Source organism: Plodia interpunctella, chromosome 1, assembly GCF_027563975.2.
Source record: "Plodia interpunctella isolate USDA-ARS_2022_Savannah chromosome 1, ilPloInte3.2, whole genome shotgun sequence".
Lineage (NCBI taxonomy): Eukaryota > Metazoa > Arthropoda > Insecta > Lepidoptera > Pyralidae > Plodia > Plodia interpunctella.
The window spans coordinates 10,370,103-10,396,614 of record NC_071294.1 but is presented as its reverse complement, the minus strand read 5'-3'; the positions used below and the strand labels follow the sequence as shown (position 1 = coordinate 10,396,614).

Genomic DNA, 26,512 nt, shown 5'->3' with positions numbered 1-26,512 from the left:
ATAAAGCACCTGTTTATTATTTTGTATAGTGCTATTTCCTTTTTTTTGTAATATTACGCTTTTGGTCCAATAAAGAGTACCTATTGTATTGTATTGTATTTAGTTTAGTGCTACTAAAATGTGGTGCTTCATCGTTTGAGACGTATCTACCTAGGTACCTACAGTACTACCACGTTTATAAGTTACATCGGCAATATTCGACGTCGCGTCCTACCGCCGAATCAAACCGAATACAAATTCAATAAAATAACGACCATATTACTAGGACATAAGTCTTAAAATCCAAAAAAATTCAATGATTCGTGCGTATGACGCGACGGCGTATATCAGCCAATAGCGGACAGCTCTGTTCGCGGGTAAACATGGCGCGCTCTGATTAGCTAAAATATTTTCGTGCCGTACAAAAATTAGATTTCTGCGCAGGAACTGTAACTGGTAACTTATAAAAGTGGTAGACCTGCACCCACATTTAAAATGTTTGAGTCAACGAAGAATGACTTCCAGAGCGTGGTAGAGAACAGCGTGGGCAGCGCGCCGAGCAGCCCGGCGCCGGCGCGGCGCGCGGCGGGCGGCGCGCGCTCGGCGCCGGGCTCGCGCGGCGGCTCCGCGCTCGGCTTCGCGGACGCGCTCAGCGTGCCGCCGTCCGCCGCCGCTATGTCGCGCAGTGTGGACGGGCCTGACAGCATGCCTGTCGGCAATCTCGTCGCGCCCTCGCCGTCTGCCACGCTCGATAGGAGGTTTGCACTTTTATGATAAATAGTGTAATTAAAAGAAATCCCTATTTTTCATTACGATAGGCGGAATTTCACGTGTCGACATCAAATTTTATACTTATGCATCGACTTTACAATGATACATTTTTTGATGAAAATAACGTTACGTTACGAAACTATTTTCTTTCTATTGAATTAATTAGCTATTGAAACTGTGAGTGTAATGAAGTGAGAATAAACAGGACATGAAAAACGTAAACTTTCATCACACTACCTAGAAGTCAGGGTCGGTGTACCTTGGCTTCTAAAAGCGTCTGTACCTAGCTATGTTCTGTACCTCAGAATACAGAAAAGTATACGGTGCTGGCAATTTTTGGGGTAATGTGCGGGGGTGAAGTGCAGTAAGCGGGACGGGTTCTGCGGAGAGTTTTGGACTCACCTTGCTCCGTATCAACTTCGAATGCTCTATCTTGTAATTCTTTTTATTAATCTAAATTCTGTACCTATCCAAGCGAGAACCACGTCAACAGAACCGGCTGTTAACTCTCAAAATTTTCGGCACAGCCTTGTTTATTATTTGTTAAACATTTCAGTGCGTTCGACCACAATCTAGCCTGTTGGGAAGCAAATATGTTACAAGCTCAAAAAATGCTTATTCACACTTGCTTGAAAATTCTTAAACTGAATAAAATTGATCTCTTATTTGATTATGATTCCAGAGCGCGGTACGGGCGCAGCGCGACAGGCGTGTCGGCGGCGGAGCGGCTGCGCGGCGTGCAGATGGCAGTGTGTCACGACTGCAAGGCGATGGTGCTGCAGATCATCAAGTCCTCCCGCGCCGCGCGCTCTGCTACCCGCGACCGAGCGCTAAGGGAACTCACGCTTGACCTCGCGCCTGTTTACACTGCTGACTGCTAGACTCTGGGATAGGCAAGGACTCACTAATCATTACGCTAAAAGCTGCAGCCTAGGACGGGAGCGCTGAAATATACCTACCTTCTCAAGTTTCAAGTCACATGTTTCAACTAGACCAAATTCAAAATTGTTTATTCTACTTAGGATGATATACACTAATATGTACCTTGCATCAATAAGATTTTAGTTGTGCTGGCTCCAGTATTGTCTATAGTTTCGTGGCATTGTATAGATTCTAATGTCGAGCCTGTAAGGCTGCCTGAGCTGGTTTTAATAAAATTCCCATTTGAACACGGCACCGATATAACATAAAGCGAATATTGTCTGGGTTGACGTCATGACTCGGTTTGTTATAAGAGAATCGTGACAATTTCCTGGTTCTAGAACATTCCCGGCGCAAATTCTTATTAGAAGTGAATTTTTCGCGATGGGTTATGACCGAACCTTTGTTAAAAAACTACATTTACTTTTTTATAATGTTTACAATTCAAAATTTATCAAATCGACTCATCATGACGATAAGAAATTACCGTTTTTAGAATATCTAAGCCTTATCTTGCCATGCACATTTAAATCGTCATTCCGTTCATACATTGCAATGTAATTAAAATTCGAATTAGACTAATTTTCATATATATTAAACAATAGCCACACAGTCATAGGCTTGCTTGTATATAACGAACATATAAAATTATATCCCCATTAATTATAAAATACACCATAAAGCAACAATATTCATTTCTGGAAATATATAGGCAATAAATATATAGACGCGTGCCTGTATTATCAATAGAAATATTTATACACAAAGCCTTTATATAACCCAGGTGACATTCACTGCGCTTTATATAGTCCTAGGGAAATAGATCTGAGAAGTTGAACTGAAAAAAGTACATAACATTATATATATATCTACACCATGTGTAGGAAAAGTCATAAACTGAGAGCTTCCAAGGTTGTGTAGAATCTATGTTGTCTATTCTTTTTGGTGGACCATTATGGCCTTTCTGTACAGAAAGGCCAGTCTGTACAGTCATTGCCACACACTCTAATTCGACTGCAAAATATCGGATCAGTTTTTATTACGATAAGAATACAGTCGTCATTCTTATGTTGCGGTGCTGACGTGCTAGAACTTGCAAGCTCTCAATTAACGAAAAAGTATAAATTATATAATTTTCCTAGAATGGGTGTGAAGTGGCACACTGTGCGAAGAGTCTTTTTAAATTAGACAAATTAACTTTTTGACAATACCTAATGACCTTTGACAGACGTAAAATAAACTATTTATAGGTACAGATCGTCATAGGAACAGACATGAAACCAAGATTCACTTTATTTTATATACAATTTTTTCGCGATCATATTATTTGGTGAATTATTTAATATTAGAAAATGAAAAATCTACTCCAACTATTCAATCTTTTCCTATGATAAAATACCTATTTACTTAAATTATTAATTTCATATTGTTTGTCGCACAAAACATTGATTTTTTTTACAATAATTAAGTCATTATTACATTAATAACTTACAATGTTAATATAAAAAAATATTCACTCTATAAAAATATATAATTAATGATATATTCCACTAAATTAAATAAGTAATATTTTTTCTGGTGTTGTAATAAATGTATTTATATTTTTCCGAATGATAGAATGTTTTAATATGTCTACAATTTGAATGTGAATCAAAATATCTGTGTTCAAAAACTATGATGAGCTATGAATGTTATTGTGTAAAGAAAAATTATATATTGAATGTTATATTTACATATATAATTCGAGTAGATTCTGTATTTATCTAACTATAAAACTTCAAACTTGTAGCGTACCCTCTCTTACTCATATTTTGATAATTAAAATCTTTTTTAATTAGATACTCATCATCAATACGATTTGCAATGCATAATGATAAAATTGCACATATTTATTAATCATATTCATATTGACTAAATCTCGGCAAATAGGTACATAAATATACTCAGCGTATACTTCACTGAATTCATCAACTAACTTTTTAATTTAATTTTTTACTAATTTCATAAACAAAGGCATTCATTTCTGTTAGTCAGCCAATTTACAGATAAGTTCCTGTGCCATACATTTAAGTGGATTACAGTTGTGCATGCATGGTATCTTAATGTTTTATCGTCGACATTATTGTGTGTATGAAATCAACAAAAAAATCACAGAAATAACTAGCAAAAAAAAGATTTTGGTTTACCTAAGTACTTACTTATTAAAATATTTTTCAACAAAAAAAAAAAACGAAATTGCAATTATTTGTTGAAAAATATTTATTTTTTTTGTCAAATAAGTTACAACTTAGTGCGTACTTATTATTTATTTTTGGCAGAGTTTATTTACTAATTGAATTACTTAAAACATGCATTTATCGGTATGTACTTATAATGATTGGCAATCGGCACATCTTGGTGGCGAAATAATCTCAAAATATTTTTTTTGTACATAAACTATGCAACCAAATACAAATAAATCAAATTCAACAACTAAGCTATACTTAGTAGGTACCTATTTTAAAGAAAAAGTCGACAAATTGTGCCGATTTCTATCAAAGCCAAGTCTGTTTGATTGGAGAATACTTATTTAGATGATTGCTTCACCCTAGACTATCTTATTGTGTAAATTATTTTGCCAAATATGTAGAGACTTCCCTTCGTTTCCATGTAAATAATACTAAGATCCATCGTCATTTATTCCTAATTAGTTATAAGTGTAAGTTTAATATGAGAAGTAATATTCATTAATTTACATAATTTCTGGTGGAGTTCAAATGCTTGTTTCCCTCCGTTATATTAGTTAAGTTACTTGTATCTAAATAATATTTGCATATCATTTTGATTCTAGCAGCAAATTAAATAACTATTTGGGCCTAAATTAGTTACCGACTGTACTTATATATTTCAAAAATGTAATTCCGGCGTTTATTTCTTAAGAAAATACATTAAATTGTAAAAGTTGGAAAATCCCAGTTAAAACTTTTTTGTAAATGTGTGTAAATTTTAGTAGTCTATATTAGATGTTACGTAGATTATCTAAAGCATACCTAATTGAAAACAAAATAAAAATAACGAGAAAAGAGCATTACAAATCGTTACGTGTTGTTTTATTTCATCCTTAGGAAAAAATAAATATATATACTTACAGTAACACACATATTTTTGGTGAAGTTATATATTGAATTAGGTAGCTACATCAGAAAATAGGTACATGGACATTTCGAAGGAGGGTAATGTCGGTTTTAAAATCACAGGCAAATCTTCAAATTTTAAGGTTTATTTTTACGTTGACCCTAGGCTTCGCGGCGTCATAGCCCCAAATGCAACCAGGAACACGCGAAGATGAGTGTATGACATAACATGGACTAGGTACTACCTACCTAAAGTGTTCCGCACAGTAGATAGTAGCAAATCTTCAAATAAAATACTTTCAAAGCTTGCAAATGACGATATATTTCAACTAAGTATTACACCAAAAAATCACTGCAGAATGAAATAAAAATGTCATGCTAATTTAAATCACATTTATTGTTTCTATTGATGAACAATAGGATGGTTATCCTTAACGATAAATAAATTTTCTAATCTGGCAACACTAATGCCCGACGTTAGTTGATTTGACGTTTGGAATTAGTGTTACCAGTGTTAATAAATACGTTCGTTTTAACCTACAATTAGGACGCCGTCGCCGAAGCTGTGGGGGGGTACTTCAAGGTTAAGGGGGGCGGGGCCCTTGCGGATTCGTCCGGAGGCGTCGTAGTGGGATCCGTGGCAGGGGCAATAGTATCCACCGAAGTCACCTGCACACACGCATAATTTTATTTTCTATAATAATAATAATTAATATGCATTTAATTTTTAGTGATTATTAATCATCTTCATTATTTAGTGTAGAACATTTTCATGGTATTCGCCTTCTGGTGACTTGAATAAAATCTGACATTAATGTTAGTAAGAACATACTTGATAAGAAATATTTTCAAATGACGTGCTAGCTGCTTCCCCAGCGCATGTTGGAAAACGAAACGAAGGAAATGTGAATTCTTCTCATAGGCAATTCCACTTATGAGTTGCTATCCATCTAACCGTAGCCTTCGAGTTACAGACTATTGGCTCTGTTTACTCCGTCGCTTCAGTTTCCATGACAATGACAGATAACCTTGATAAGCATGACCAGATGGCGCACTCAGGATCTATTCACGGGGAGTTCCTCAACAGTTTATTGCACGGACTTTTTTGGCCGTGTTGAATGAAAATAGATTTCTCCGGCATTATAAAACGCGCCTCTGCAGATTGAATACAAGAAATATTTTTAGGAAAATACTTATTAATTTTACCTGCATTAGCGAGGGGTACACAACCCAAGTGGGTGCACACTCCGATGACCACGAGCCACTTGGGGTCCTTAGTGCGCTGGTCGTCGGCCTCCGGGTCGCGGAGAGCCTCTAGTGGGACAGCCTTTTCTGTTGAGACTTCCTTGTCGGTCCTGTTGAAATATTTTAGTTTTGTATTTTCTCGAGCCCATGGTTGACTAAATTTGTGTCTATAGAAGACTTACCTTGCCTTTGGTAAATCTTTGCATAATTATGTTGTCTAAAGCTTCCTCAGCAACACATATCAACACACTATCTAATTCATAAAAAATAATAGTTTTCCAAGTCCATATAATAGTTTTTGAGTTTATCACGATCATACAGACAGTTTTTATAATATAAAAGTAGTATATGTAGAGCTGTATGTACATGCCTCAGTAATAATGACTATATCATACCTGTGACGAATGAACAGAGGTTTGCCTCTCCACTTGAAGGTCATAGACTTGCCCTCAGGAATTTCAGCAAGTTTGATTTCGATTGTAGCTAAGGCCAAAACATCAGCAGCGGCTGACATGGACGACACAAACTGGGTGACAATGGATTTGGCAGCATATGCACCAGCTACTCCTCCAGCTGAAAAAGTATTTAGTAAAATAATTAGTCTTTGAGAAACTAACTTCGGCCTAAGTTTGGCAGAGGACTTCTTGTCACTGATGATATTATTAGTTAGCTATCCAGGTGTTCCGGACATTATTTCAACGTTTGTTTGTGTTGTTTCAATTCTAGATCAGCTAATAGTTGTCCATGTCTATCTCCAGGTCACCAACTATCTGAACATCATCAATCACCTCAATCCAATGCTCTGTTTTGATGAAGGAGAAAAAAACAAGTACACTTGACACAGTTATTAGTGCAGTAACATGGTAAATTTGAAATATGAGTAATTGGAAATGAATAGGAGTGTTGAGTTCAAAATTTTCTTTCTTACAGTAGTAGTCCGTAAAACAAAGCTGAAGATACTACACTTTTATTTTATTTATATGCCAAGCTATTCGTGATCTTAAATCTAACAATATAACATTCAAGGAGAGTAATAAATTGTTGTTCTTATATATTTGGATACACCATGGTGCATGTATTTATGTAGCTGTTGTTTTGGTTGTGGATTGAAATACCAATAATTATGGTTAGGGTCCTTGTAAGAGATGATTGATTCCAGTAAGTTCTAGTCATCACAGAACTAGTATCCCAATAATTTCAATTCTGAAACAACTCTAAAAGGTACCAAAACAGTAAAGACCACAGACTAACCTCCAGCAATAAGGTATGTGAATGACTGGCGCTGATCAATGCTCTCGCTGCTTTTAGATGTAGGGTCTAGAGTTTCCTTCCGGCGATACGCCGAGAAATCGGGGTAGGAAATATCGGTGTGCGCAAAACGAACTGGCTGCAGAGTAGCTGAAATGACATCTTGTTATGTAACAATATCATAATTTGAACCATAATTATTTCCGTTTATATGTTACGTATTACTCACTTGCGCTCTTAGACCTGTGCTTTAGACCTTGGATAGGCCCATACAGAGACTGCACAGTGGAAGTTTTAGCCAGAGGTTGGGCTACCAATTTGTCGACTGGTGTTGGGACCACTACAGCTGGCTTTAAACCATTACCAACCACTGTAGTAGATGCCTTGAAATATGGGGCCAAGTGCCCAGCCCTTGAAACAGAAGTCATTTTAGTGCACTTTTGGATAACGCAATAAAATTATAATTTTTACCTCGCGTAAAGCGAGTGGCAGATTTTACGACGAAAGAAATGTCAAATTGCAAGTTCTACGAGCCGAACGTGTGTTGCCAATAAGAAAAAAGTTTGAAAATAGTGGTTTATTAACTGGTGATCCACCTACGAGAAAAAATCTTATAAATGACGAAGACGGTCTTGCTCGCCGCTCGGACGAAATGCAAACCCACACTAACTCATCAAAGGGGTTAGTGCGGGTTTGCATTTTACTGTGTTTGGAAGATGCCGTAGACTGTAACAGGCACTGAAATGGTTGGAGTGTGTGGAGCCATAATGCGCTTACTCTCGATTTAAAAAAAAAACATGGAAACATTCAAGACAACATAATTAAAATTTCAGATCGTTACCGTGTTTCCGATGACAATTGTTTGTCTTGAAATTTGTGGGAATTTTCAAGGGAAGTTTCCGAGAATAGAGAATTTCTTAGTCTGACTAAGAAATTCAGACGTCACAGATATAAGAACATTACATGTAATGTTCTTATATTTGGTTCTCAGCACATTTTATTTTATTATTTTGGCAACATTCAAACTTAATATCAATGAACATGACAGTGATAGATGCCATTGAATTTGGACATTGACATTATCAGATAGGTAGGCAATTTGAGGAACATAATTTAAATTTCAAAAATGTGTACCTGAGATAGAGAAAAACCGAGAGGAAGTGATACGAAGAAGACGAGAGGAGAATTAGGTACCGGATTCCAGATTTTAGGAATTGTCGATAGCTGGTGGGTAAGTACCTATACGAAATTTTACTTGCTATTCATAAAAATAATGTTCTATTGATTTTTAGAATGTGTGGTCACTTGCTTTCTTTAGCAAAGTATTTATCTATTCACTCAACAACAAAAATAGTTTGATTTTTGTTAGTTACTAACGCAGGTCCACTGAGCCTTCAACAAAAATATCTGATAAGTTTCCTATTGGAATTATCTAGGTACTAACTGTTACATTTGTTGATTGTATTGCTCTATAGCAATAAAACACATTGCTTGAGATGTGTCTAATTACTTTAAAATAACTAACTAACCTAAATGTTATTTTAATCCCTGTTTCTTTGCCTAGTTATTTGTGTCCCATACTTACCATGTAAATTAAAATTGAAATAAACACTAAATTGAAAATTTAAGAAATCCCTTCTGAAGTTCCTGGTTGATGTATTAATAATTTATTCATTAATAATGGGTTGTGATCTTAAATAAAAATATATGTATAATTACAAAGAAACTAAACATTTTAATGCAACCTTAGTATAAAGATTTGTTACAGTTTGAAAACCTTAGCTTCAAGAAGTAACTTTCAAAGGTTATGAAGTTACTATGGGTGAAAAATTCAGCAAGTTGAAACTGAGACTCTTATGTGAGCGGTTTCTTGGTTATTCCGCAGCCATTGAGCAACGGAGCCCAGGGTTTGCTTTCCTAAAATCAAAAATCAAAATCAAATCATTTATTCAGAAGTTAGGCCTTCACAGGACTTTTTCACAATTGTGAGACAATTGGCACATATATTATCCTTTACGACATAAAGCCAGCACTTCTTGGTTTTTTGCCTTCTTTTTAGCCTTTGGTCTTTTTTTTTACTATGACAACAAAAAAAAAATTGCTGAAAGTCAATCACACTAAAATTTACATTGTAACCACATTATTTATAAATCAACATACTTAATAAAAATTTTAGGATCGATTTAGAGGATGATTTTGCATTACAAATCAAAGTGATATGACTAGATACATCAAGGGATTATTTTGAAATACTAAAAAAAACTAAAAATAGTTGACTCCACTTTGTCAGTCAAGTCTGGCCCTTTCTATAGTCTCTATTACTTACGTCAAAAAATAATTCCAAGATGATGTTTGATTGAATAGGTAGGTCTGTAAGAAGTTAATATTTTTCTATATTTGAAATAGAATTAATACCTCTTTCCTAAGCAGGATTGACAATTAGCATTAGGTCTATCATCATTCATATACCCTAAACTTTACACGACCCAACAGCCTTGGCTTTCAAATAAATATTCATTGATGGCGAATTTAGCATTAATATTTCATTGGCATTCAGCAGGAGGTTTCAACCTGTTCGAGTGACTATAACATCATAATTATGCACGTGCTTTTATATAAGCTGTAAAAGGCATGTTTATAGGCAATCTGTGAGACAAATCTTAACAAAGACCGGGTTTTGTAAAAATTCCAGGTGTATAAAAACAAAACAAGTTCCATGATATAAAAAAAAAGAATAAACTTTATGGCAGATAACCGTCACAAAAATGATTCTATTTTTTAAATTTTAAGATTAATTAATGCCAATAGGGAAATACATAAATATTATGCAAAGGTCGACGCAGGTAGATGGCGCTGCCTATATCGCTAATTTTTACAACGACTTTGTTTTCGTGCATTTTTTATCCTTTGGTAGAGCCGTCAACGTGATGGAAGACGTCTGAGCATCGGGGGATAGCGCGTAATGAATGATCCTCTAATAGAAAACTTTTCCATGTCCAAATATACAGCACTATTGAATTATTATTTAAAAACTGCTGGTACTCTTGTACAAATATACAAGAGTTGGGTAGAACTGGGTTTTAAGTAAAATTCGTATATTTTTCACGATTTGTGGCCATTTTTGTTTACCGCCAATTCCTCAGTGCTGCCCTCTGACGGGATAATATTGCAGTAATGTACAATATAACTTCCATTTATAACTTCCAAACTAACTTATATTTTTGTAAATTTTATCACCATTGGCATCTAATTTTGTATATTCTAATTATACAAACGTTATCAAAGCTATTGTCGAAGCATGTTGCGAATACACTTCTTAACATATTGCTGAAGCTTGACGCTAATCGTAAAAGGTGAGTTGTCTTTTAATAAAATATTTTTATTAGGTATATTAAAATTTTAACTGACTGAGTTTGTCAGAATATTACCAGTAGATACTAAAAAAATCTTATAAACAAGAAAGAAAACAGGTATTTAGGGTATCTACTTTTGCGAAAATATTTTACTTTACGTTGTACCAGTAAAATTCTATATAAATTATTTTAAGGAAGTTTCAATAATAAGAAAGTCAAGCCTAAAAAACTTGTTCTGACTTTAAACATTTTAATCAAATTGTAGTCATCTAAATGTTTATTCATTTTTACTAGTTTCTGCACAAGACAGATGTGACATAAAAAACCTGTCTCGGCCTTTGAATATTGATTTTTTTTTTCTTAATAAATTACGTCCATTTATATTTGGAATTCCCGTGTTCTATATGAATATGCGGATGGCTAATCTGCAGTGATTTAAATGTACATAATATATCTACCTAAGTTGCGTTTTTGCATTGATATTTCTAGGGCTCCCTTGCTTTTAATAAAGATGAATACAGAATTCTTATCTGTCAGTCTATCTTCTCACAGCCACATGGCCAGAGTAGACGATCACAGGAATAAAAAGGGTGAAAATACTACATTTTTGCCTCTTTGACCACCTGTGATCGTCAAAGTTTCCCTCATGTGCCTTGGAAGTCATAATAACGAGCTATAAAAACGGCTTCTTTCGTATTAAAGTGTTTTGATAACCTAACGTGACACCGTCAACTTTGATGCTAACTTTGACGTGACGCAGACAAACGCAAAGTACGTCAATTTATCTAAACGTTAACGGCGTGCAAAGTGCAATGCAACTCATCGTTCAGATAAACTGTCTATTGCCATCTAACATCGTAACTTTCGTAATTTAAATCAACGCTATGACAAATGATTGCGTTTCTTATGCTGGCTACACAGCCTCAGGCTCAGGTCGATGTCGCGATGACGCGAATTAATGAATGCTGCATAGTTTGTACGAGTGCTTTTATTTCCTGCAATGAAAAACCGACAATGTATCCCGAATCCGCCAAGTTCGGCGAACTCTTTCGCGATAATATATAGCCGGCAATATACAAAGAGATGACAACGTGAGTTGCCTCATTCAAGTCTATTCCTATTCTGCTTGCGACTATTTGATTTGTTATCTGCACTAAAAGTTTATCCTCCTCTGTTCTTTCGAGGAACTGCCATTTTTATATATATCTATAGCATATCTTTTTAAAAAATTACTACAGATATTGCCCCACCCCCATATTGTAAAGAATCGCAGTTTTTCGAGGTTAAAATAAAACAAAATATCATTTATCATTAATTAGAATTTTTTCTGATTCGGTCATAACTAAAATAAATGCCAAATGCGTCTTTTGTGTCACGCTATTAATTCAAATCTACGCTAACAGATGGCGTTGCGGAGTTTATTGTAATTTTTGATTATAATCAAGTTGTTGGCATAAATTATTTTTCAAATGGCCACGTTCGGCCTCGGAATACTACTACTTGTAGTAAAGTATGTTCTATAAACAGTTTCATGGTCACTGTGCTGCGTTTTGTTCAGGCGTGTCCGTGAGCGACGCAGTGACCATGCGTCATGTGAGCACGTTGCGTGCTCCGTGCTTTTAGGCTTGGAAAATTAAAGGAATTTTTTTAAGTAATCTACGTTCGGTTTTCTTATTTAATTGGCCCCTTGCTTCATTATTACTATGAATTGTTTTAAAGGAAATTTGTTTTTAAAATCTTTTGACAAATAAATTATTTTCATCCTATGTTACCTACTTGCTCAAGTACAAGTGGGCAAAAAATAGTAGGTAGTTGTAGCTCTTAAACTTTACCTAAATACAGTAATTTAAACAGGAATCAACTGGGATGGTCAACTGGATTCTTTATTCAGGAAAATCGTAACGAATTTATTATCCAAATGTACAGGCAACCGCATATCAAGTTATCGACATGACCGCTTTGCACCAGTAATAGTGGCGAATTTATTTATGCGATTTACTTAGGTATTACTTATAAGTAAATACTTTTTTGGAATTGCGCATAGAGATATTTAATATATTCCAAATTCCACACGATTCCAGTTTCTGATTTTCCAGATCCAGTTTTCCAGATTCCAATTTTTTCATCTCATTATTATTTTCAAAGATTATTTAATATGTTTTAAAAAGTTATATAATGCCTAAACATGCAGATAAAATTTAATAATGATTCAACAATGACACTGGCTGGAGAAAAAAAAAATATTAGTTTTTTTTTCGAATCGAATTGTTGTCAATATAATATTTGGGGCGTTTGTATATCTGTAATCGCCTACACATACAAAATCGTCTACACGCACACATGGGCAACAAGCCTTGACAACTAAACTCACACTGAGCAATAAATAACGCACTTGCGTGCGCGTAGATACCGTCCGTTTATTTTGCATAGAATAATTTGACTATTGCTACCGACAGGTGTTGATTACCTAATGGTTGAAAAAATGTTGCAGGCGCTCCTAGTGTAAGGTTATTTTAATATGTAAACCTTCTTTTTTATCCAGTCTGTTGGAAGGTTAGTTGACGCGCCCAGCTCATCCAGGTTTCAACATAATACAACAGATAATGTTTAGATGTTGATAGTTAAAAGGAAGATATTATACGAAAATGAAAAGTATAAATCTATTAACACCAAAAGTCGGCGAAATATTTGCGTGACAAAAGCATTTCAAGGCCCAGTTTACATAAATACTTATTCAATGACATTAAAAAAATAACGATTATGATTATTTATACATATATATATAAACTAACAACAGTGAAGTACCTATGCAGTACAATATATTAAACCCAATGATCCGCCTAATTAGTGCGACCTTACATAAATCTCCAAATTATTGCCCATACAAAAGTATCATGTCTATGTTGACCTTAACATGCAGTTGACTTCCGCGGTACCTAGCTACTATGTCGTCACGCACAATTTTAACGACCGCAACGTAGGCTGATTGTGCAGTACGACGATGTTTAGATAGATGGCGCTACTCGTCGTAGTTGCGTTTCTAAGATGCGTTTCAGAACTGAATAGAGCGACTATATTATATTTGATGGCACTGATGCGCGCGAGGCGCTCTAGGGAGAGACGGCCCAATTTGAAACGCGCATGGCCATTACACAATGAATTTATCGTCGCATACAACTGACACATACTGCGTGCATGTCTTCTACGTTTGGAATGTTTTGGCAATTAACGGCTCTCTGGCCCTATTATGACACCTAAATTACTATCTTGAAAAGTCTTTACATGCCTATCAGTAACCTCAACAATTTGTTCCCTTTTTAGAAAACCGTTATAAAATAATAATTCATATTACATTTATACATTTTACTTTTAAAAAAATTATTAAATTATATTAATTGTTGTAACATGTAATGATCAACAGCTCAATCAAATTACTTTAGTTGTTATATAATTTTTTGTGTCTACAATTTTCATCTTTAATAAAAAACATCGCTATTTGTTAGTGTAAATCTTTATATCGAAAACAAAATCTGTGGTTTATGTACTTTTTCTCACAAAGAAATATTTACATAAGCAAAAAGTACTTTACAAAATCTAGGCGATAATCTATGTGAAAAACTGTATTAGGTAAATCATCCCCACCGTTTGATTTGACTTTGGCTACGGCCCAAATTGAGCGGACATTTTCTATAATTTGGCTTCACAGTGACTCTTCCGTAGCACCTGTCATCAACGAGAGCCGTAAGTTCATTTCGCGCCATCGATTTTCGTGACTCGTTTAAAACTCGTTCCTGTAACCGATTTCCGCCGATATTAGCATTCACAAGGCAAAGGGCAAGGGCGGTCTCGATATTCAATGTTGTATTAATTCACGCTAATGACATTGTACGATTGAACTTCATTTTTGTCCCAGTTGTTTTGATTTCGTCATTGACATTGCTATTGTTCACTCTCCATTAATTAAATATATCACAGTTCGTGATTTTTTATACTTACCAATTGTTTGCTAGGAACTGGTTCTCAAATATTTTATCCTGCTGAGTTATAAAAGGGATATGTGAGGGTAGAATAATAAAGGGAAGCTCGATAAGCTGTACTGAGTTCTCTCTTTGTGTCTATCTTATTCGTACAATACAATTGGCGTATGCTCATTGCCGTTTTTATTTTCTTGCTTCTATTGAGATTACTACCGGCGATACTGATTTATTAGGATTTACGATAAGTGAAATGTGAAATATTTACAATATCTGTGTTTCTGAGGTAATGTGTTAGTTATGAATTTTTTTTAATGTCTAAAAGGTCCGAAACATTCAAGAGTGAGACAGCTATTCTTCGAAATTAAATCAGTTGCTTATTTGATATTACTAATTTCTGAAAGAATTCTTTCTTTCAGAAATGAATTCAGAAGAATTATTTCTTTTAATAATATTCTTATTATTATGATCAATTGATACGTAGTAATGTGCCAATTCTAATTACAGTAAAAGCGTGTTTGAATAGAATATGAACGAAGAAACACCGCAGATGACCAGGTAGGTACTCATGGGGCCGCATGCGGAAACCTTCCGCGAACCCAAGGCCATAGAACCAGTTTTGGACCGGTATCATCATAATACCCGATCATAGCGAGAGGGACTCCAAAATTTTGACGTTTCGTTAAAAAATGCTTGCTTGCCATATCGATTCTTTGCTTTAATAAGTATAGTTTTTGCATTATATGATTTAGATGTTGGTCTTGAAAATAATATTGGTATCTATATGTGTCAAACAGAGCTATGTGAACGCGAATTTGCTAACTCAGAATGTGTTACAAAATTTCTCAGACATATACTTAACTACCATTTACCTATATAGAATACTATAACCTTAATAAAATAATTTCTACCGTGATCAATTCTTCTCATGAACATTTCCTCAACAATTTGACTGTGTATGAGTTTTTGAGAGACAAAGAGTCATTAACGTTTCGAACATCTGGTTTGCACATTTTATAAGACAAAACATCCAGCGTGAGTAGGTACATTACCTATCAGTAACATTGGATCTCAATTTGATTAATTACTTTAAACATTTTGGCCATGTTTCTTTAAGAATGTGTGGTGCTCATAAAAAGTTAAATAATATGGATGACTTAAGGAGATCTGATGTGATAGTACCAGGTGGATCGATTGTCTATCCCTGAGGGCAAGCGTTTATGTAAAATGTATATGTGCTAAAAGATTTAGAAGTATTATTATATGCATGCTAATATGGCCTCTCTTATTTTGACATAGAAACTAAATTTGCACCTTTTAGCGGTCTGTAGCTAAAGGCATTTCCGAATGCCAACCAAAATGTTCAATAGTGTTTTAAATTACTGTGATCTTTAGTTTTTTTGTCGATGAGTAAGTTTGGCCATTTACCTCTGCATATGTCGGGTGTTTTTTTTTTCTATTGAAAATTGTTTAAATTTCACAATATTAAAACAAAGCCTTCTATTTATTTTCAGCAATCTATGATTCATTATTTACGTTATTTACGTATTATGTACTTGGGTAGACTTTGTTTGTAATTTTACTAAATAGTACAAAGAAATCTCCTTTACTTTATGGAAATCGGTTCAGTGACAGTTCAGATCAGTACAGACAGAATTGATGATTGAAATGAAGAATTATTTAAAAAAATACTTCGACATGCGGATGGAACGCGGAAAATATATTTTTAAATTCCCAATTTAAAATAGAAATCGAATAATTACATCCTGATCGATAGAGCCAAATTGCATTATTTGCATATAAGCAAGATATGCAAATATATCTTCTTTCGAACATCGAACAAAATAAATGAATATACGCGAGTTTTCTATTCAATAGTCGTTCCTAGTCTTGAAAGATCAATGACTTGTGCCAAACATGTACCAGTGGTGAAGGCCACCGAATTAATACACTTGTAATAATACCTGGCTGGCTAGTGTTTTATTTTTATTTGCGATGCAATTTGTTAGGTTTTTTGCTTAGCGTATGAATTATTTAGGAAAACAATTTGAATTTAACTAAATTCTGCATAGTTCTTCAGATTAATAAATTCCTTCTTAGTAGTGAATTTCGGTTTTCAATCCCACGGGATAATGTTTATGTTAGTTCTGTGGTAATGGAAAGATCGCAGTCTTTTTAGAATACTACTTAAATATTCAGATAAATTATTCTTGAGACTGATTTATTCTAAAGCCAAGGTATGCAGTATTACTGAACTAAGAGTGAACATAGTGTCTACACTCTACACCTGGCTGCACCCTCTTCCTATATGGAGACAAAAAAGACGAAATTCTAACTTACTTTCATTATTAAAAGCAAACTCATTGTAGACCACCTTGTTAAAGATACTCTTCAAAGGAAATTCTGTTTGCTATTCGATCATGATGCTTTTTCGTAAGTACTATACCTATTTGTTTTCTTTTCAAATTAATAAATTTACAATTTCTTTTCTAAAATTAATTTATATGCTAATATAATATTTTCATTCATAAAATCAATAACTAGACGTAGTAGGTAGTTTATTTTGATAAATTTATTGAAATTTTAGCAGCGAAATGAACAGTTGCATTGATAATATTTTGCATGTGCAATTTCGTAGCACTGCTACGTTTCGCGTAGGACTCGTAGGCGTGCTACGTGCATCGGTGCATTCGTAGATGTTCGTAGAGAATGCAACTTGTAGCAAAGCGCTACGCTATATTAATGTCATATTTTGTTTTTCGCCATTTATTTTACTTCCTACATGGAAATTTATGATTTTGAAATTTAAAATGGTAGTAATATATAGACACCAGCTCAGGTGCATACTTAGGTTATACGAAACTTTAAGATATTAGAAATATTACAAGCTAGAATGTTCAAATTTAATTACCATTTCGTAAAGAAAGATGATAATTCATATCCTTACTTGTTGTTTCTTATTTTGATGGGTTGTAGGACCAATTGATAGTGTTATAATTTATTAGTTATTTGCAGCATTCGGTATCAACTTTATAGTCCATTTTAAGTTTATGTGAACTCATGTTTTTGTGTATAAATTTTCTATATCTTTCACGCCAAGATCGACCTCATCTATATGCACTCTATGCCGCGGTGATAGCGGAAAATTTGCAATGAATTCGTTAAATGCGCAGGCGCAGCCTCCGCGACACGAGACGCCAGAAGTCCCGGGTAACGACCGCGCGATTATTTTTATTTTCGTTCCGTGTTTTGGCGAATGCGTTTAGTCTAGCGCAATACTGACTTGTTAACTAGAATTTTTTATTAATATCTTCGTTTGCGTCAATTTCGTGTCTCACACAATGCTCACAAGCGTCTTGTTTTCTACTAGTCTTGAAATGCTAGATTTTGTGGAACCAATTAGATATAATTTGTTTGATAAAACTTTCTAGACTATTCACAGATTTAGTTAGATTGAATATACGTTTTTAGTGATTACGTTTATTGATAACTTACATAATAAAATAACTGCAAAAACTATTCTGTAAGTTTATTTTATCAGCACGTGTGAACTTTTATTTTTCGTATTTATTTGTGATTCACATGTAAATAGGTACTTGTTGTAAATATATAAGTTCGTTACCGATTTACTTAATACCGCTGAAGAAAAACCTAACACCACCGTTAGTAATAAAACGCATTAAGAAGAAATAAATAGATACATAATGTTTAAAAGGATCATCATTCATCTCCCATAGATATTTTGCAGCCAAAATGAGAGCACAATTTTGAATTTTTTTTTTCGTCAAATAATAGTAGCGTCGCTCAAAATGACTCATATAAATAGTTTTTTCTGTACTTGCCTAGAACTGCTAAATGCAGTCCGTACCCCCACTACTAAGAGCAACGACCTAGTAAAACTTCATACAGATTTAGTTCATTATTCGCGATATTTTGAGCGACCGACATAGGAAACATGTGGAGCTTGCAAAAAAGATTTAAATTTTTATTTGTCATTTATTAAGTGACAAAAGACTTTTCTAGTCTTCAATATTAAAATAAGTGCAGACTTCATACAATTTTTTTTCACCGAGAAGCAAGTGGTGGTCTTAAAAACTACTAATAAGTACATGAGTTCGATTGGTAAACAAACTAATGCGATGCAAGTAGCAATCGAGCATGAGACTTTTGTACTACTCGGTTAAACCATCATAAATTATCCACCTAAACCTACCTCAGAACACGACCTATTGGTGAAAATCGTACAAAACTAGCACACAGACAAAAATCTGTGTGGGAGACAGATTTTTGTCTGGTAACGCGTTTACGCGTTTACGCGATACGTTTACGCGTTTACGCGATACGTTTACGCGATAGATCGCATTCATACAGACAGACGCGACAGGGGTGTTCTATTTTATTATACGTAAGGAAGTTCGTAGTAGTCTGAATCAACTGATTGATTTTTATAACAGGTTTATCTATAAACAACCTTTGGGAACTAACACTCGAGCGTATAAGCAATTTTGATTCAATAGCTCAATTGCAGTGGTTTGATATGGATAGTCATGTTTTTATTTCTGTGTTTGTGATTCATATGAGCTTGATTCGCCATATAATTCATCGCAGGTAAATGCTTAGTCAGAGATTTTTTTTGTAAATGATCAATGATTGTTGTAAATAGCATAGTTACACACACTGCAATTTTTACAAGGTAGTATATTTTCATCTGTTTTTAAAATGGTCAAGAATTTAAATGTGATTTTCAGATCTGCATTTACATCAGACAATTCTATTACAAAATAATCAAGTTTAGTGTGTACATGTTAAAGCTATAAATTTTGGATGCCATTTTATTTTCACAGTTACGTTATAAAACCTATAATAGGTGAAGATATCAATTTGCATTGAATATAAATTTAGCTGTTCTTCAATGCTTGGCACATGTGTTCTATGAGCATGTGTTAGAAGGTCAATAAACTTGTATTGAAATTACCATCACGTGCAAAAGTTGAGGTTTCAAACTGGCAAAATAGAAGTTTTATTATGTTACCCCTAGCTTATGAACTGTTATCCCAAAATTACGTTTTAATTATAAATTACATATACGTTATTTAAAGCAAGTGCTTAGCTCTTGTGATGAGTATCTATGCCTATGTCGTTTGCACAAACAATTCAAATGGCAAAACTAGATCAATCCAGTTAGTCGGAACTAATTCGTTTAGAAAAGCTGACTTACTTGTTATTTTGTAGGTACCTTGAAGATCAACAGTTGATCTTTGGTTTTCCTATCACGAAGGAAATTGGGAATGAAATCGCGCGCTGTGTATTGTGATTCCATTGGTCTATTAGTGTACCTCCTGCCTACGTTGTTTTACTTCTACGCACTGCGTTGCTAGGGGCCTATACCCGTTCACGCATAATTGGTCTTCGAATGGTCGCAGCATTACGTCACCTCAACGTGCGATTGGAGTATTCGGAATATACGCTCTTGTTTAATGCGTCGTATTACTTTTTTTCTTATATAAATCTCATTCAGAGCTCAACGATTTGGTGAAACCTTATCTTTGTGATCTTTCTCAATAGCATTGAAATCAATGTCTTCTCTTCACTAGACTATTTTTGTATGTATTTTGTTAGAATTCGCTTAGAATTTAATCTTCTTTGATCTAGTTTCTGCTCTAGTACCTTGATCATTCCCCTTAATATTAGTCAATAATATATTGAACAAAATCCGTATATAGCGTGTATTTTTTATGTATTATCCATTATTGTAACTAGAACTATTTACGAAAAATATACGTTTAATTACAAAAACGAACAGACTGAATTGTCACTCTATATCCCTGTAGTTTATATAATGCAGATTTTTGATCCCAATAAAAAACTCTAGCATATCCCTACATTGACGACGTCTTTGTTCTTGTTTGGTCGCGCGCCCATTTATTCAATCCAAGTAAGTACCAGCACTTCATAATGGCCAAGTCTAGTCTGAACTCTATGAATGGCCACATCATCGGCAGCTGCCGCAGTGACACCTGAACAAGAGCCGGTTTCGACCGTGCCCATCAAAGACCACTGCATAAAGCATTCTATAAAAACTTGTTTCAAAAGTTTACGAACTTCGACAGCGATTAGGCTCAGCTTTGGAATGTTAAAGGTCGTTGCCTGTAAGGAAGTCTACTTTAAATATTCCTTTAGCAAAAGGCGAAACTAATTTCGAATTAAGAACAGCTCAAAAATTAATATTATTCGAGACCCAGACAATCAAATTAAATATTTCTTCTGTTGTTTTAAAAATAAGTGATTTAAAATAAACCTTCATAAAGCTCAGCACACTTGAAATTATAAAGAGGCTTTTAATTTGCTTCATAATTGCTGCCGTTCGGATAGGCAGATGATGTTTAAGTGCTTTTAATGTTTGGTGCCCGTAATATTATGTTGGGAATATCAGCCTGGTCCCAGCGGAGGCGCGTTCGCTGGATTAGGCTGCCGGTGGGGTTGCACAGCTCCCGACTCACCTTGGAGAGTAATTATAATGATCGGCGCCGGAACCCTAGTCTGGGACGGGAGTCCTTCCTGGAGAGGCGTGCCGGGCGGAGGGTGGCGCAGCGGAGGTACGCCTACGCATCATCTGTCACACTCTCACTTCCCCAATCCATACGAACATACTACCTCTATCTCGCTTGCACGTCCCGTCTCGACCCCCACGCCCCCACGCACCGTAATAACCCAATTTGTAAGAACCCCCCATTTTCAAGGACGGCCGTCGGTCTTTATGGCGGCGGCGACGGCGACGTTGATTCCTCGACCTTGTTTATTTCAGTTTCTTTTTGTTTAGGAACTGCCTGAACTTATTTTCGTTCGTCTGTACCGGGCTAGGCTTGGTTTGTTTTTGTAATGGAACTTGATCAAAATTTCAAATGTCGATCGCAAAAAGGATCCGTTTGGTCGGCCGGAGCCTTAGTTCCTTTGTGTACGTTAGCTATTCAATACCAATTATTCAGGACTGTTCAAAGGCTCTGAAACATAGATGTCTACGCCTATAGGCTTACCGCGATAAGTAATTGGATGTATTTTGTCTGAATGTCGACCAGCAGCCCGTAAATTTGTTCGTTACCCTGAGTAAATACAAAGTTTGGCAAACATATGACGAATGTGCAAACCCTGGTTTTCAAATTTTCAATTCAACCTGCTATGAGTGCGTTATGTAAAGTTACGTATTTGGAGGCAAACATGTGGTTTTTGTGTAAGAGCAGTCTTTGATTAAGTGTCTCCGAATGGTAAGGAATGAAACAAAAAAATGTCGCGTATGTATATACGTGTGGGTGGTTGGTAGCCTCATTTGTTTAAGCCGTTTCTAAGTTCAAGGTCGTCGGTAGCACCCTTATCAAAACCCGTCCTTTGGGTCGTCTAGACGGCTTCACACCTCCAGCCCTTTTAGCGGTCCAGTTCAGTTGGATATTGTATCTTAATATTTTTCTTTTTCTCCGTAGTTATCTTTGTCCCCAAATCACTTTGCGAATGTCATTTTCGTTCCTCTGTTTTGATTTCTTATATTTATTTTGTTCGATAATCTGATTTATTAATCAGCGTTAGATTTCTACTTCAATGATTAAATTTTAGTGAAGTGAATTTGTATAATGCATACATTTTAGGTACAACAAATAGTAAAATATTTATGCTAAGCTGGCATTAGATATCCTAGCCCCGGCCGTCATTAAAGAAAATTACGTGGTTGACCGTGCTTAGCTCAATGTTTGTGATTTCAGGGGATCAGATCTAGTTAAATCGATTGAATATATTGAATCGATCTTAAAACATATATAATTTTAGTTAAATTCTTGTGAAACAAGGGATATATTCAACTTAATATAATGAATAAAATTTTATCAAAAGGAATTTCTAACATGATAGAATAAACAATTTTTTAAATAGAATCCAGGGTCTGACCTAAATCTTAAAAGTCGAGACACGTGTATAGATCTGAAATTAAAACAGTTTCATGTTCCTAGAATTCGTATTTCATCCTCCCAAAATCCCTATCGCCCTTTTTGAAGACAGGGAGAGATTCAACACCCACTCCCTAGTGATCATTACAATTTCGAACACTAAAGGCAAAAAATTAGCGTCTTTAGGCCACAACTGAAGCGATCTATGTAAGGTGGAGCGTTTTATACTCTTTTGTGAGATGATCTGGAGACATCCGTTTCTAAAATAAGGAGTGGAAGTTGGCTTTGTGCGCAGCTTTACTCAATAACCTCGATTGTGTGGAGTTAAATGTGTCAGCGAGAAGTAGGCGCCAGAAATCGTGAACACTTTCGTGCTGACTCACAGATTTGAAACAGTTAAGATCGGGCTAGATTTAATTTTTATTGATGATTTATTTATTGTAAAGTGTCTTGAAAATATTAAATAAAAAGATTGTTTCTGAAACATGTTTTACGCGCCAAATGACAAGGACGCAAATTAGTTTCTCTAGCCAACGAAGTGGCCGATGATATGACTCGACTCCCGCGGGTGTGTTTTGTGTAGGTACGTGTTTCCACTACAGATGGAAAGTAAAAACATTGTTGACGCAAGCAAAAATGTGTACTGAACCAATGTTTTTGGCTAGACGATTTGGTATGTTGACATGATTTTTTTGATTGTTTAATGCAACACACACGCTTGTGGGCTTTACAGATTTTTGAATACCTAACAAGTATTTAATTGTTTCCCATTTCTTTTGTACTAGAGTTGGTATTAAATATATAGCCTAGTTTCGTAAGTATCTTGTTCGGTAGATTTCTTTTTTTATAACATAATATTTATTATATATTTCCAAAGAAAAATATTTTAAAAACCATTAAGAAAAAATGATCCAGAACACAAAAAGTTCCAAAGTGAAAGTTTCGAAGACAAGAAAAATATGTGTAAGTATATTATTTCAAAGAAATCCGGAAACAAAAAGTCCTGCCAGAAAATTTTTGAAGTCTGCGGTGTATGCAGGGCAGAATAACTTATAGCGGCATAAGCCCTGAAAATCGAGGCCGGTCTGATATCGGGAAATCGAGGGAAACTGGCAGCCGGCACGCACCACCGCACGCCAGTCCAGTTTGTATGCCTTCACCAAGAAACCCTTATCAAGCTTTTTGCACTTAGCATTACCGCCCTATTGCTCGCTACGAACGGTGGCCTTTCACGCAACTCCTGCCAAAACCGACGATGTATATCTAAAGTCTCAGTTCACGTCACATTTATTGAGCACTTTCATAATCTTATATTCCTCGCTATTACTCGGGCAACTCTAGGCTTTAGAGCTTAAGTATAAGGATTGAAATTCGGTATTAGACAAAAGCACTAGTTATTAAGTTTCCTAGAAAATTATGGTAACTATGGTAAAATAACATTTATTTATCAATTAAGGTTTTTTAAAGATTTTAACTAAGTTGAAGCAACGCATTCTGAAAATAATGTGAACTTGATTTTAGGGTTGACTGATTTGCCAGATAAACGTAGCCTGTTTCGTCGGGAATACTTCCTCTTATCATAACCGTACCTATACTCAATAGTTATGTTCATGTTAAGATTTATATTAGAATTTCCGTAAAAGATATACAAAACGTGGCTGTTTCCTACCTGGCCTACATAAATACGAATTCTAAAATATAATCACAATAGACTCTACGGTAAAAAATCGTGAATCAACCGCCACAGTTCAGTCACGTACAGCCCGGACAAATGCAATGCAGGCAAAATCGCTGGCGACCTTGAATACTCACTCTTCTAACGTTGGCCACGTACAATATCGCGGAAAACACGCGGCCGATCTCTTCAGACTTGTACAGCGTCGCCAAAAACGTTGGCAAGCGCGGATTGATAGCGACTTGCAAGTAGACGGGGCTATTGCCCTCCCCATACCAATGCAAGGCCACCCAGGGCCGCACTCGACGCCGAGCCTCCGTAGCCATGACGATCGTGTGGGTTGCGTTGCGATAGAGACGCCACCCGGGCCGATTCCAGCTCTTTTCAACTTCCCTCAATGCGCCTCAATCTCCACCTGGAGGCTTTATATCAGGTAACTTCACGCCCGTTCTCGACACGCATTCAACTTGTTCAATGCTTAAGACTCCAAATTAATATTCTATTGATAAACTCCCGGACTTCTGGGTCACACCAAAAATTATCGATTTATGAGTAGCTATATTATGTACCGTTTTGTGGATGTATGTATATTTTCCTGTTTTGTTAGTCCTTGATATTGAGGTCACAATATTGATTTCTCTATAGTACAAGGTATTTCAGTCATATGTATTGATTCAAATGTCGAACTAGCTTATAATTTATGTACAAATTCTACATCTCTCTCTCTGTTTGAGTCAGAAATATGTACATATGCTTATAATCCGAAGTTTCTTTCAATAAAATGTACGTAAGCTGCCACAGATCTTGTGAAAAATATCACATACTTATTATATTCTGTTCCATACACTTCACGGGCAATATTTTTTTTTATGATTACCTATTATTTTACGTACGAACCATGAAGAACAGCAAAAATAACTAAGAAATAGAAAAACAAGTGCAGACGTTTTACATAACAGAGTCGTCTTTACATTTTTCAAGAAATCTCGTGAAAACTTGTATTAGCTTACTATCGAGTGGTATTTAATACGGTTGTTGTCAAAATCTACTTAAAAAATTAACCAACATTTTAGAATTCATAGACGAAATGTTTAGGATACGGCCCTGGTTGGGAAGTACACTGTATGCCAAGTCGCAGCTTGCTATTTGTGAGCACCGGGCCTCCGAACTTCGTACCCACCTCCGCCTCCGCAGTCCCCTCCCCGCTAGAACTACTCAGGGCCTAGCTCGTGGTCTATAAACTATATAGTTTCATGTGTCGTGTCTTCTATAATATGCTCTCAAATGTTCGGTTTCTCTGTTGTGAAATTATGCTCCACCCAATGAATCTATCATTACTGTCATAACTGTATTAAGATGTATTCGGACGTAGGCATGTTATTGTTTTTAGAAATCTCAGCGTAATAATTGCAAAATGTAAATAGTTTTTTGGGAAAACCAGTGAATTAGAAATTTACTTTTAGACAAAGAAAAAATGTAGCAATTGTTTTATTTAGAGAAACAAATCACTTCATGAACATAAATCGAATATAAAAAAATTAAATAAGATCTTTGTAAAATTAACTGCAAAAAGGACATTTAATGGTTATGTGAACTGATGACTCATCTTTGTCTAAGATTTCACGCAAAAAAACTATGAGATCATCTTGAAAGTGTATGTAATGTAAGTACTTAGGTGGTAAAGCATACAAATTCATGCCTCATGCATGAACCAGATAAATAAAATATTATCCAGTTTGCGAATAACTTTCGTTCGGAACTATGATGGTGAAAGATGCGAAAAAATCTGAATAGGTGTGTAATAATTACATATTATAAAACAGAGTCGCTTACCGCTGTCTGCCCCTATGTATGCTTAGATTTATAAAACTACACAACCGATTTTAATGCGGATTTTTTAAATAGATAGTGTGATTCCGAAGGAAGATTTAGGTGTATAATTTATTATGGTTTTACCCGAACGAAGCCGGGCCGGGCCGCTAGGAACATATGTTTTCGAAACAGCATCCAGTACAAGTAAAATCCCATCCCAAATAACATCGCTCTGTTGTTTGACAAAATTTAATCCAACTATTTTAATAATAACAGGGCTCTTGAATTTCACAGGTCTTTAGGGCCCAAATGTTATTAGAACTTCGTGACTTCACTGACAATTCGATGTTTACTTCTTATTCAATTCTAAAGACTTAATTTCCAGGACGTTTCAAGAGACACTTGAATTCGTTTTAAGTCTCAACAACTTGAAACTGAATTCAACGACAGTAACTTTGAGTTTTCCCAAATATTATATACAAGAGAGTAC

General features: G+C 35.3%; 3 protein-coding genes across 8 annotated transcripts in view; 2 read left to right on the top strand and 1 right to left on the bottom strand.

Moving 5' to 3' along the window:
* spir (spire) overlaps positions 1-4,751 on the top strand; it is a 167,671-nt gene extending 162,920 nt beyond the window's left edge. For 4 of the 5 annotated variants that reach the window (XM_053747696.1, XM_053747686.1, XM_053747678.1 and 1 more), the window contains 2 exons: positions 505-737; positions 1,433-4,751. In XM_053747696.1, coding sequence (XP_053603671.1) covers positions 505-737; positions 1,433-1,631 — 432 coding nt within the window. In that variant the 3' untranslated portion in view covers positions 1,632-4,751. The remainder of the gene's footprint in view (positions 1-504; positions 738-1,432) is intronic. The other variant, XM_053747708.1, reaches the window with a different exon arrangement.
* Positions 4,752-5,162: 411 nt separating this feature from the next.
* Positions 5,163-7,802, bottom strand: RFeSP (Rieske iron-sulfur protein). The gene is made up of 5 exons (XM_053747727.1): positions 7,507-7,802; positions 7,281-7,427; positions 6,425-6,602; positions 5,991-6,139; positions 5,163-5,453 (listed from the first exon to the last, which is right to left on the bottom strand). The coding sequence occupies exons 1-5, from the start codon at positions 7,703-7,705 to the stop codon at positions 5,317-5,319; spliced, it is 810 nt and encodes a 269-aa protein (XP_053603702.1). The 5' UTR covers positions 7,706-7,802; the 3' UTR covers positions 5,163-5,316.
* Positions 7,803-8,370: 568 nt separating this feature from the next.
* The window catches only part of chinmo (Chronologically inappropriate morphogenesis), a 79,642-nt gene continuing 61,500 nt past the window's right edge, over positions 8,371-26,512 (top strand). Inside the window, exon 1 of one of the 2 annotated variants that reach the window (XM_053743860.1) lies at positions 8,371-8,508. The gene's annotated coding sequence lies outside the window, so the exon portion shown is untranslated. The remainder of the gene's footprint in view (positions 8,509-26,512) is intronic. The other variant, XM_053743867.2, reaches the window with a different exon arrangement.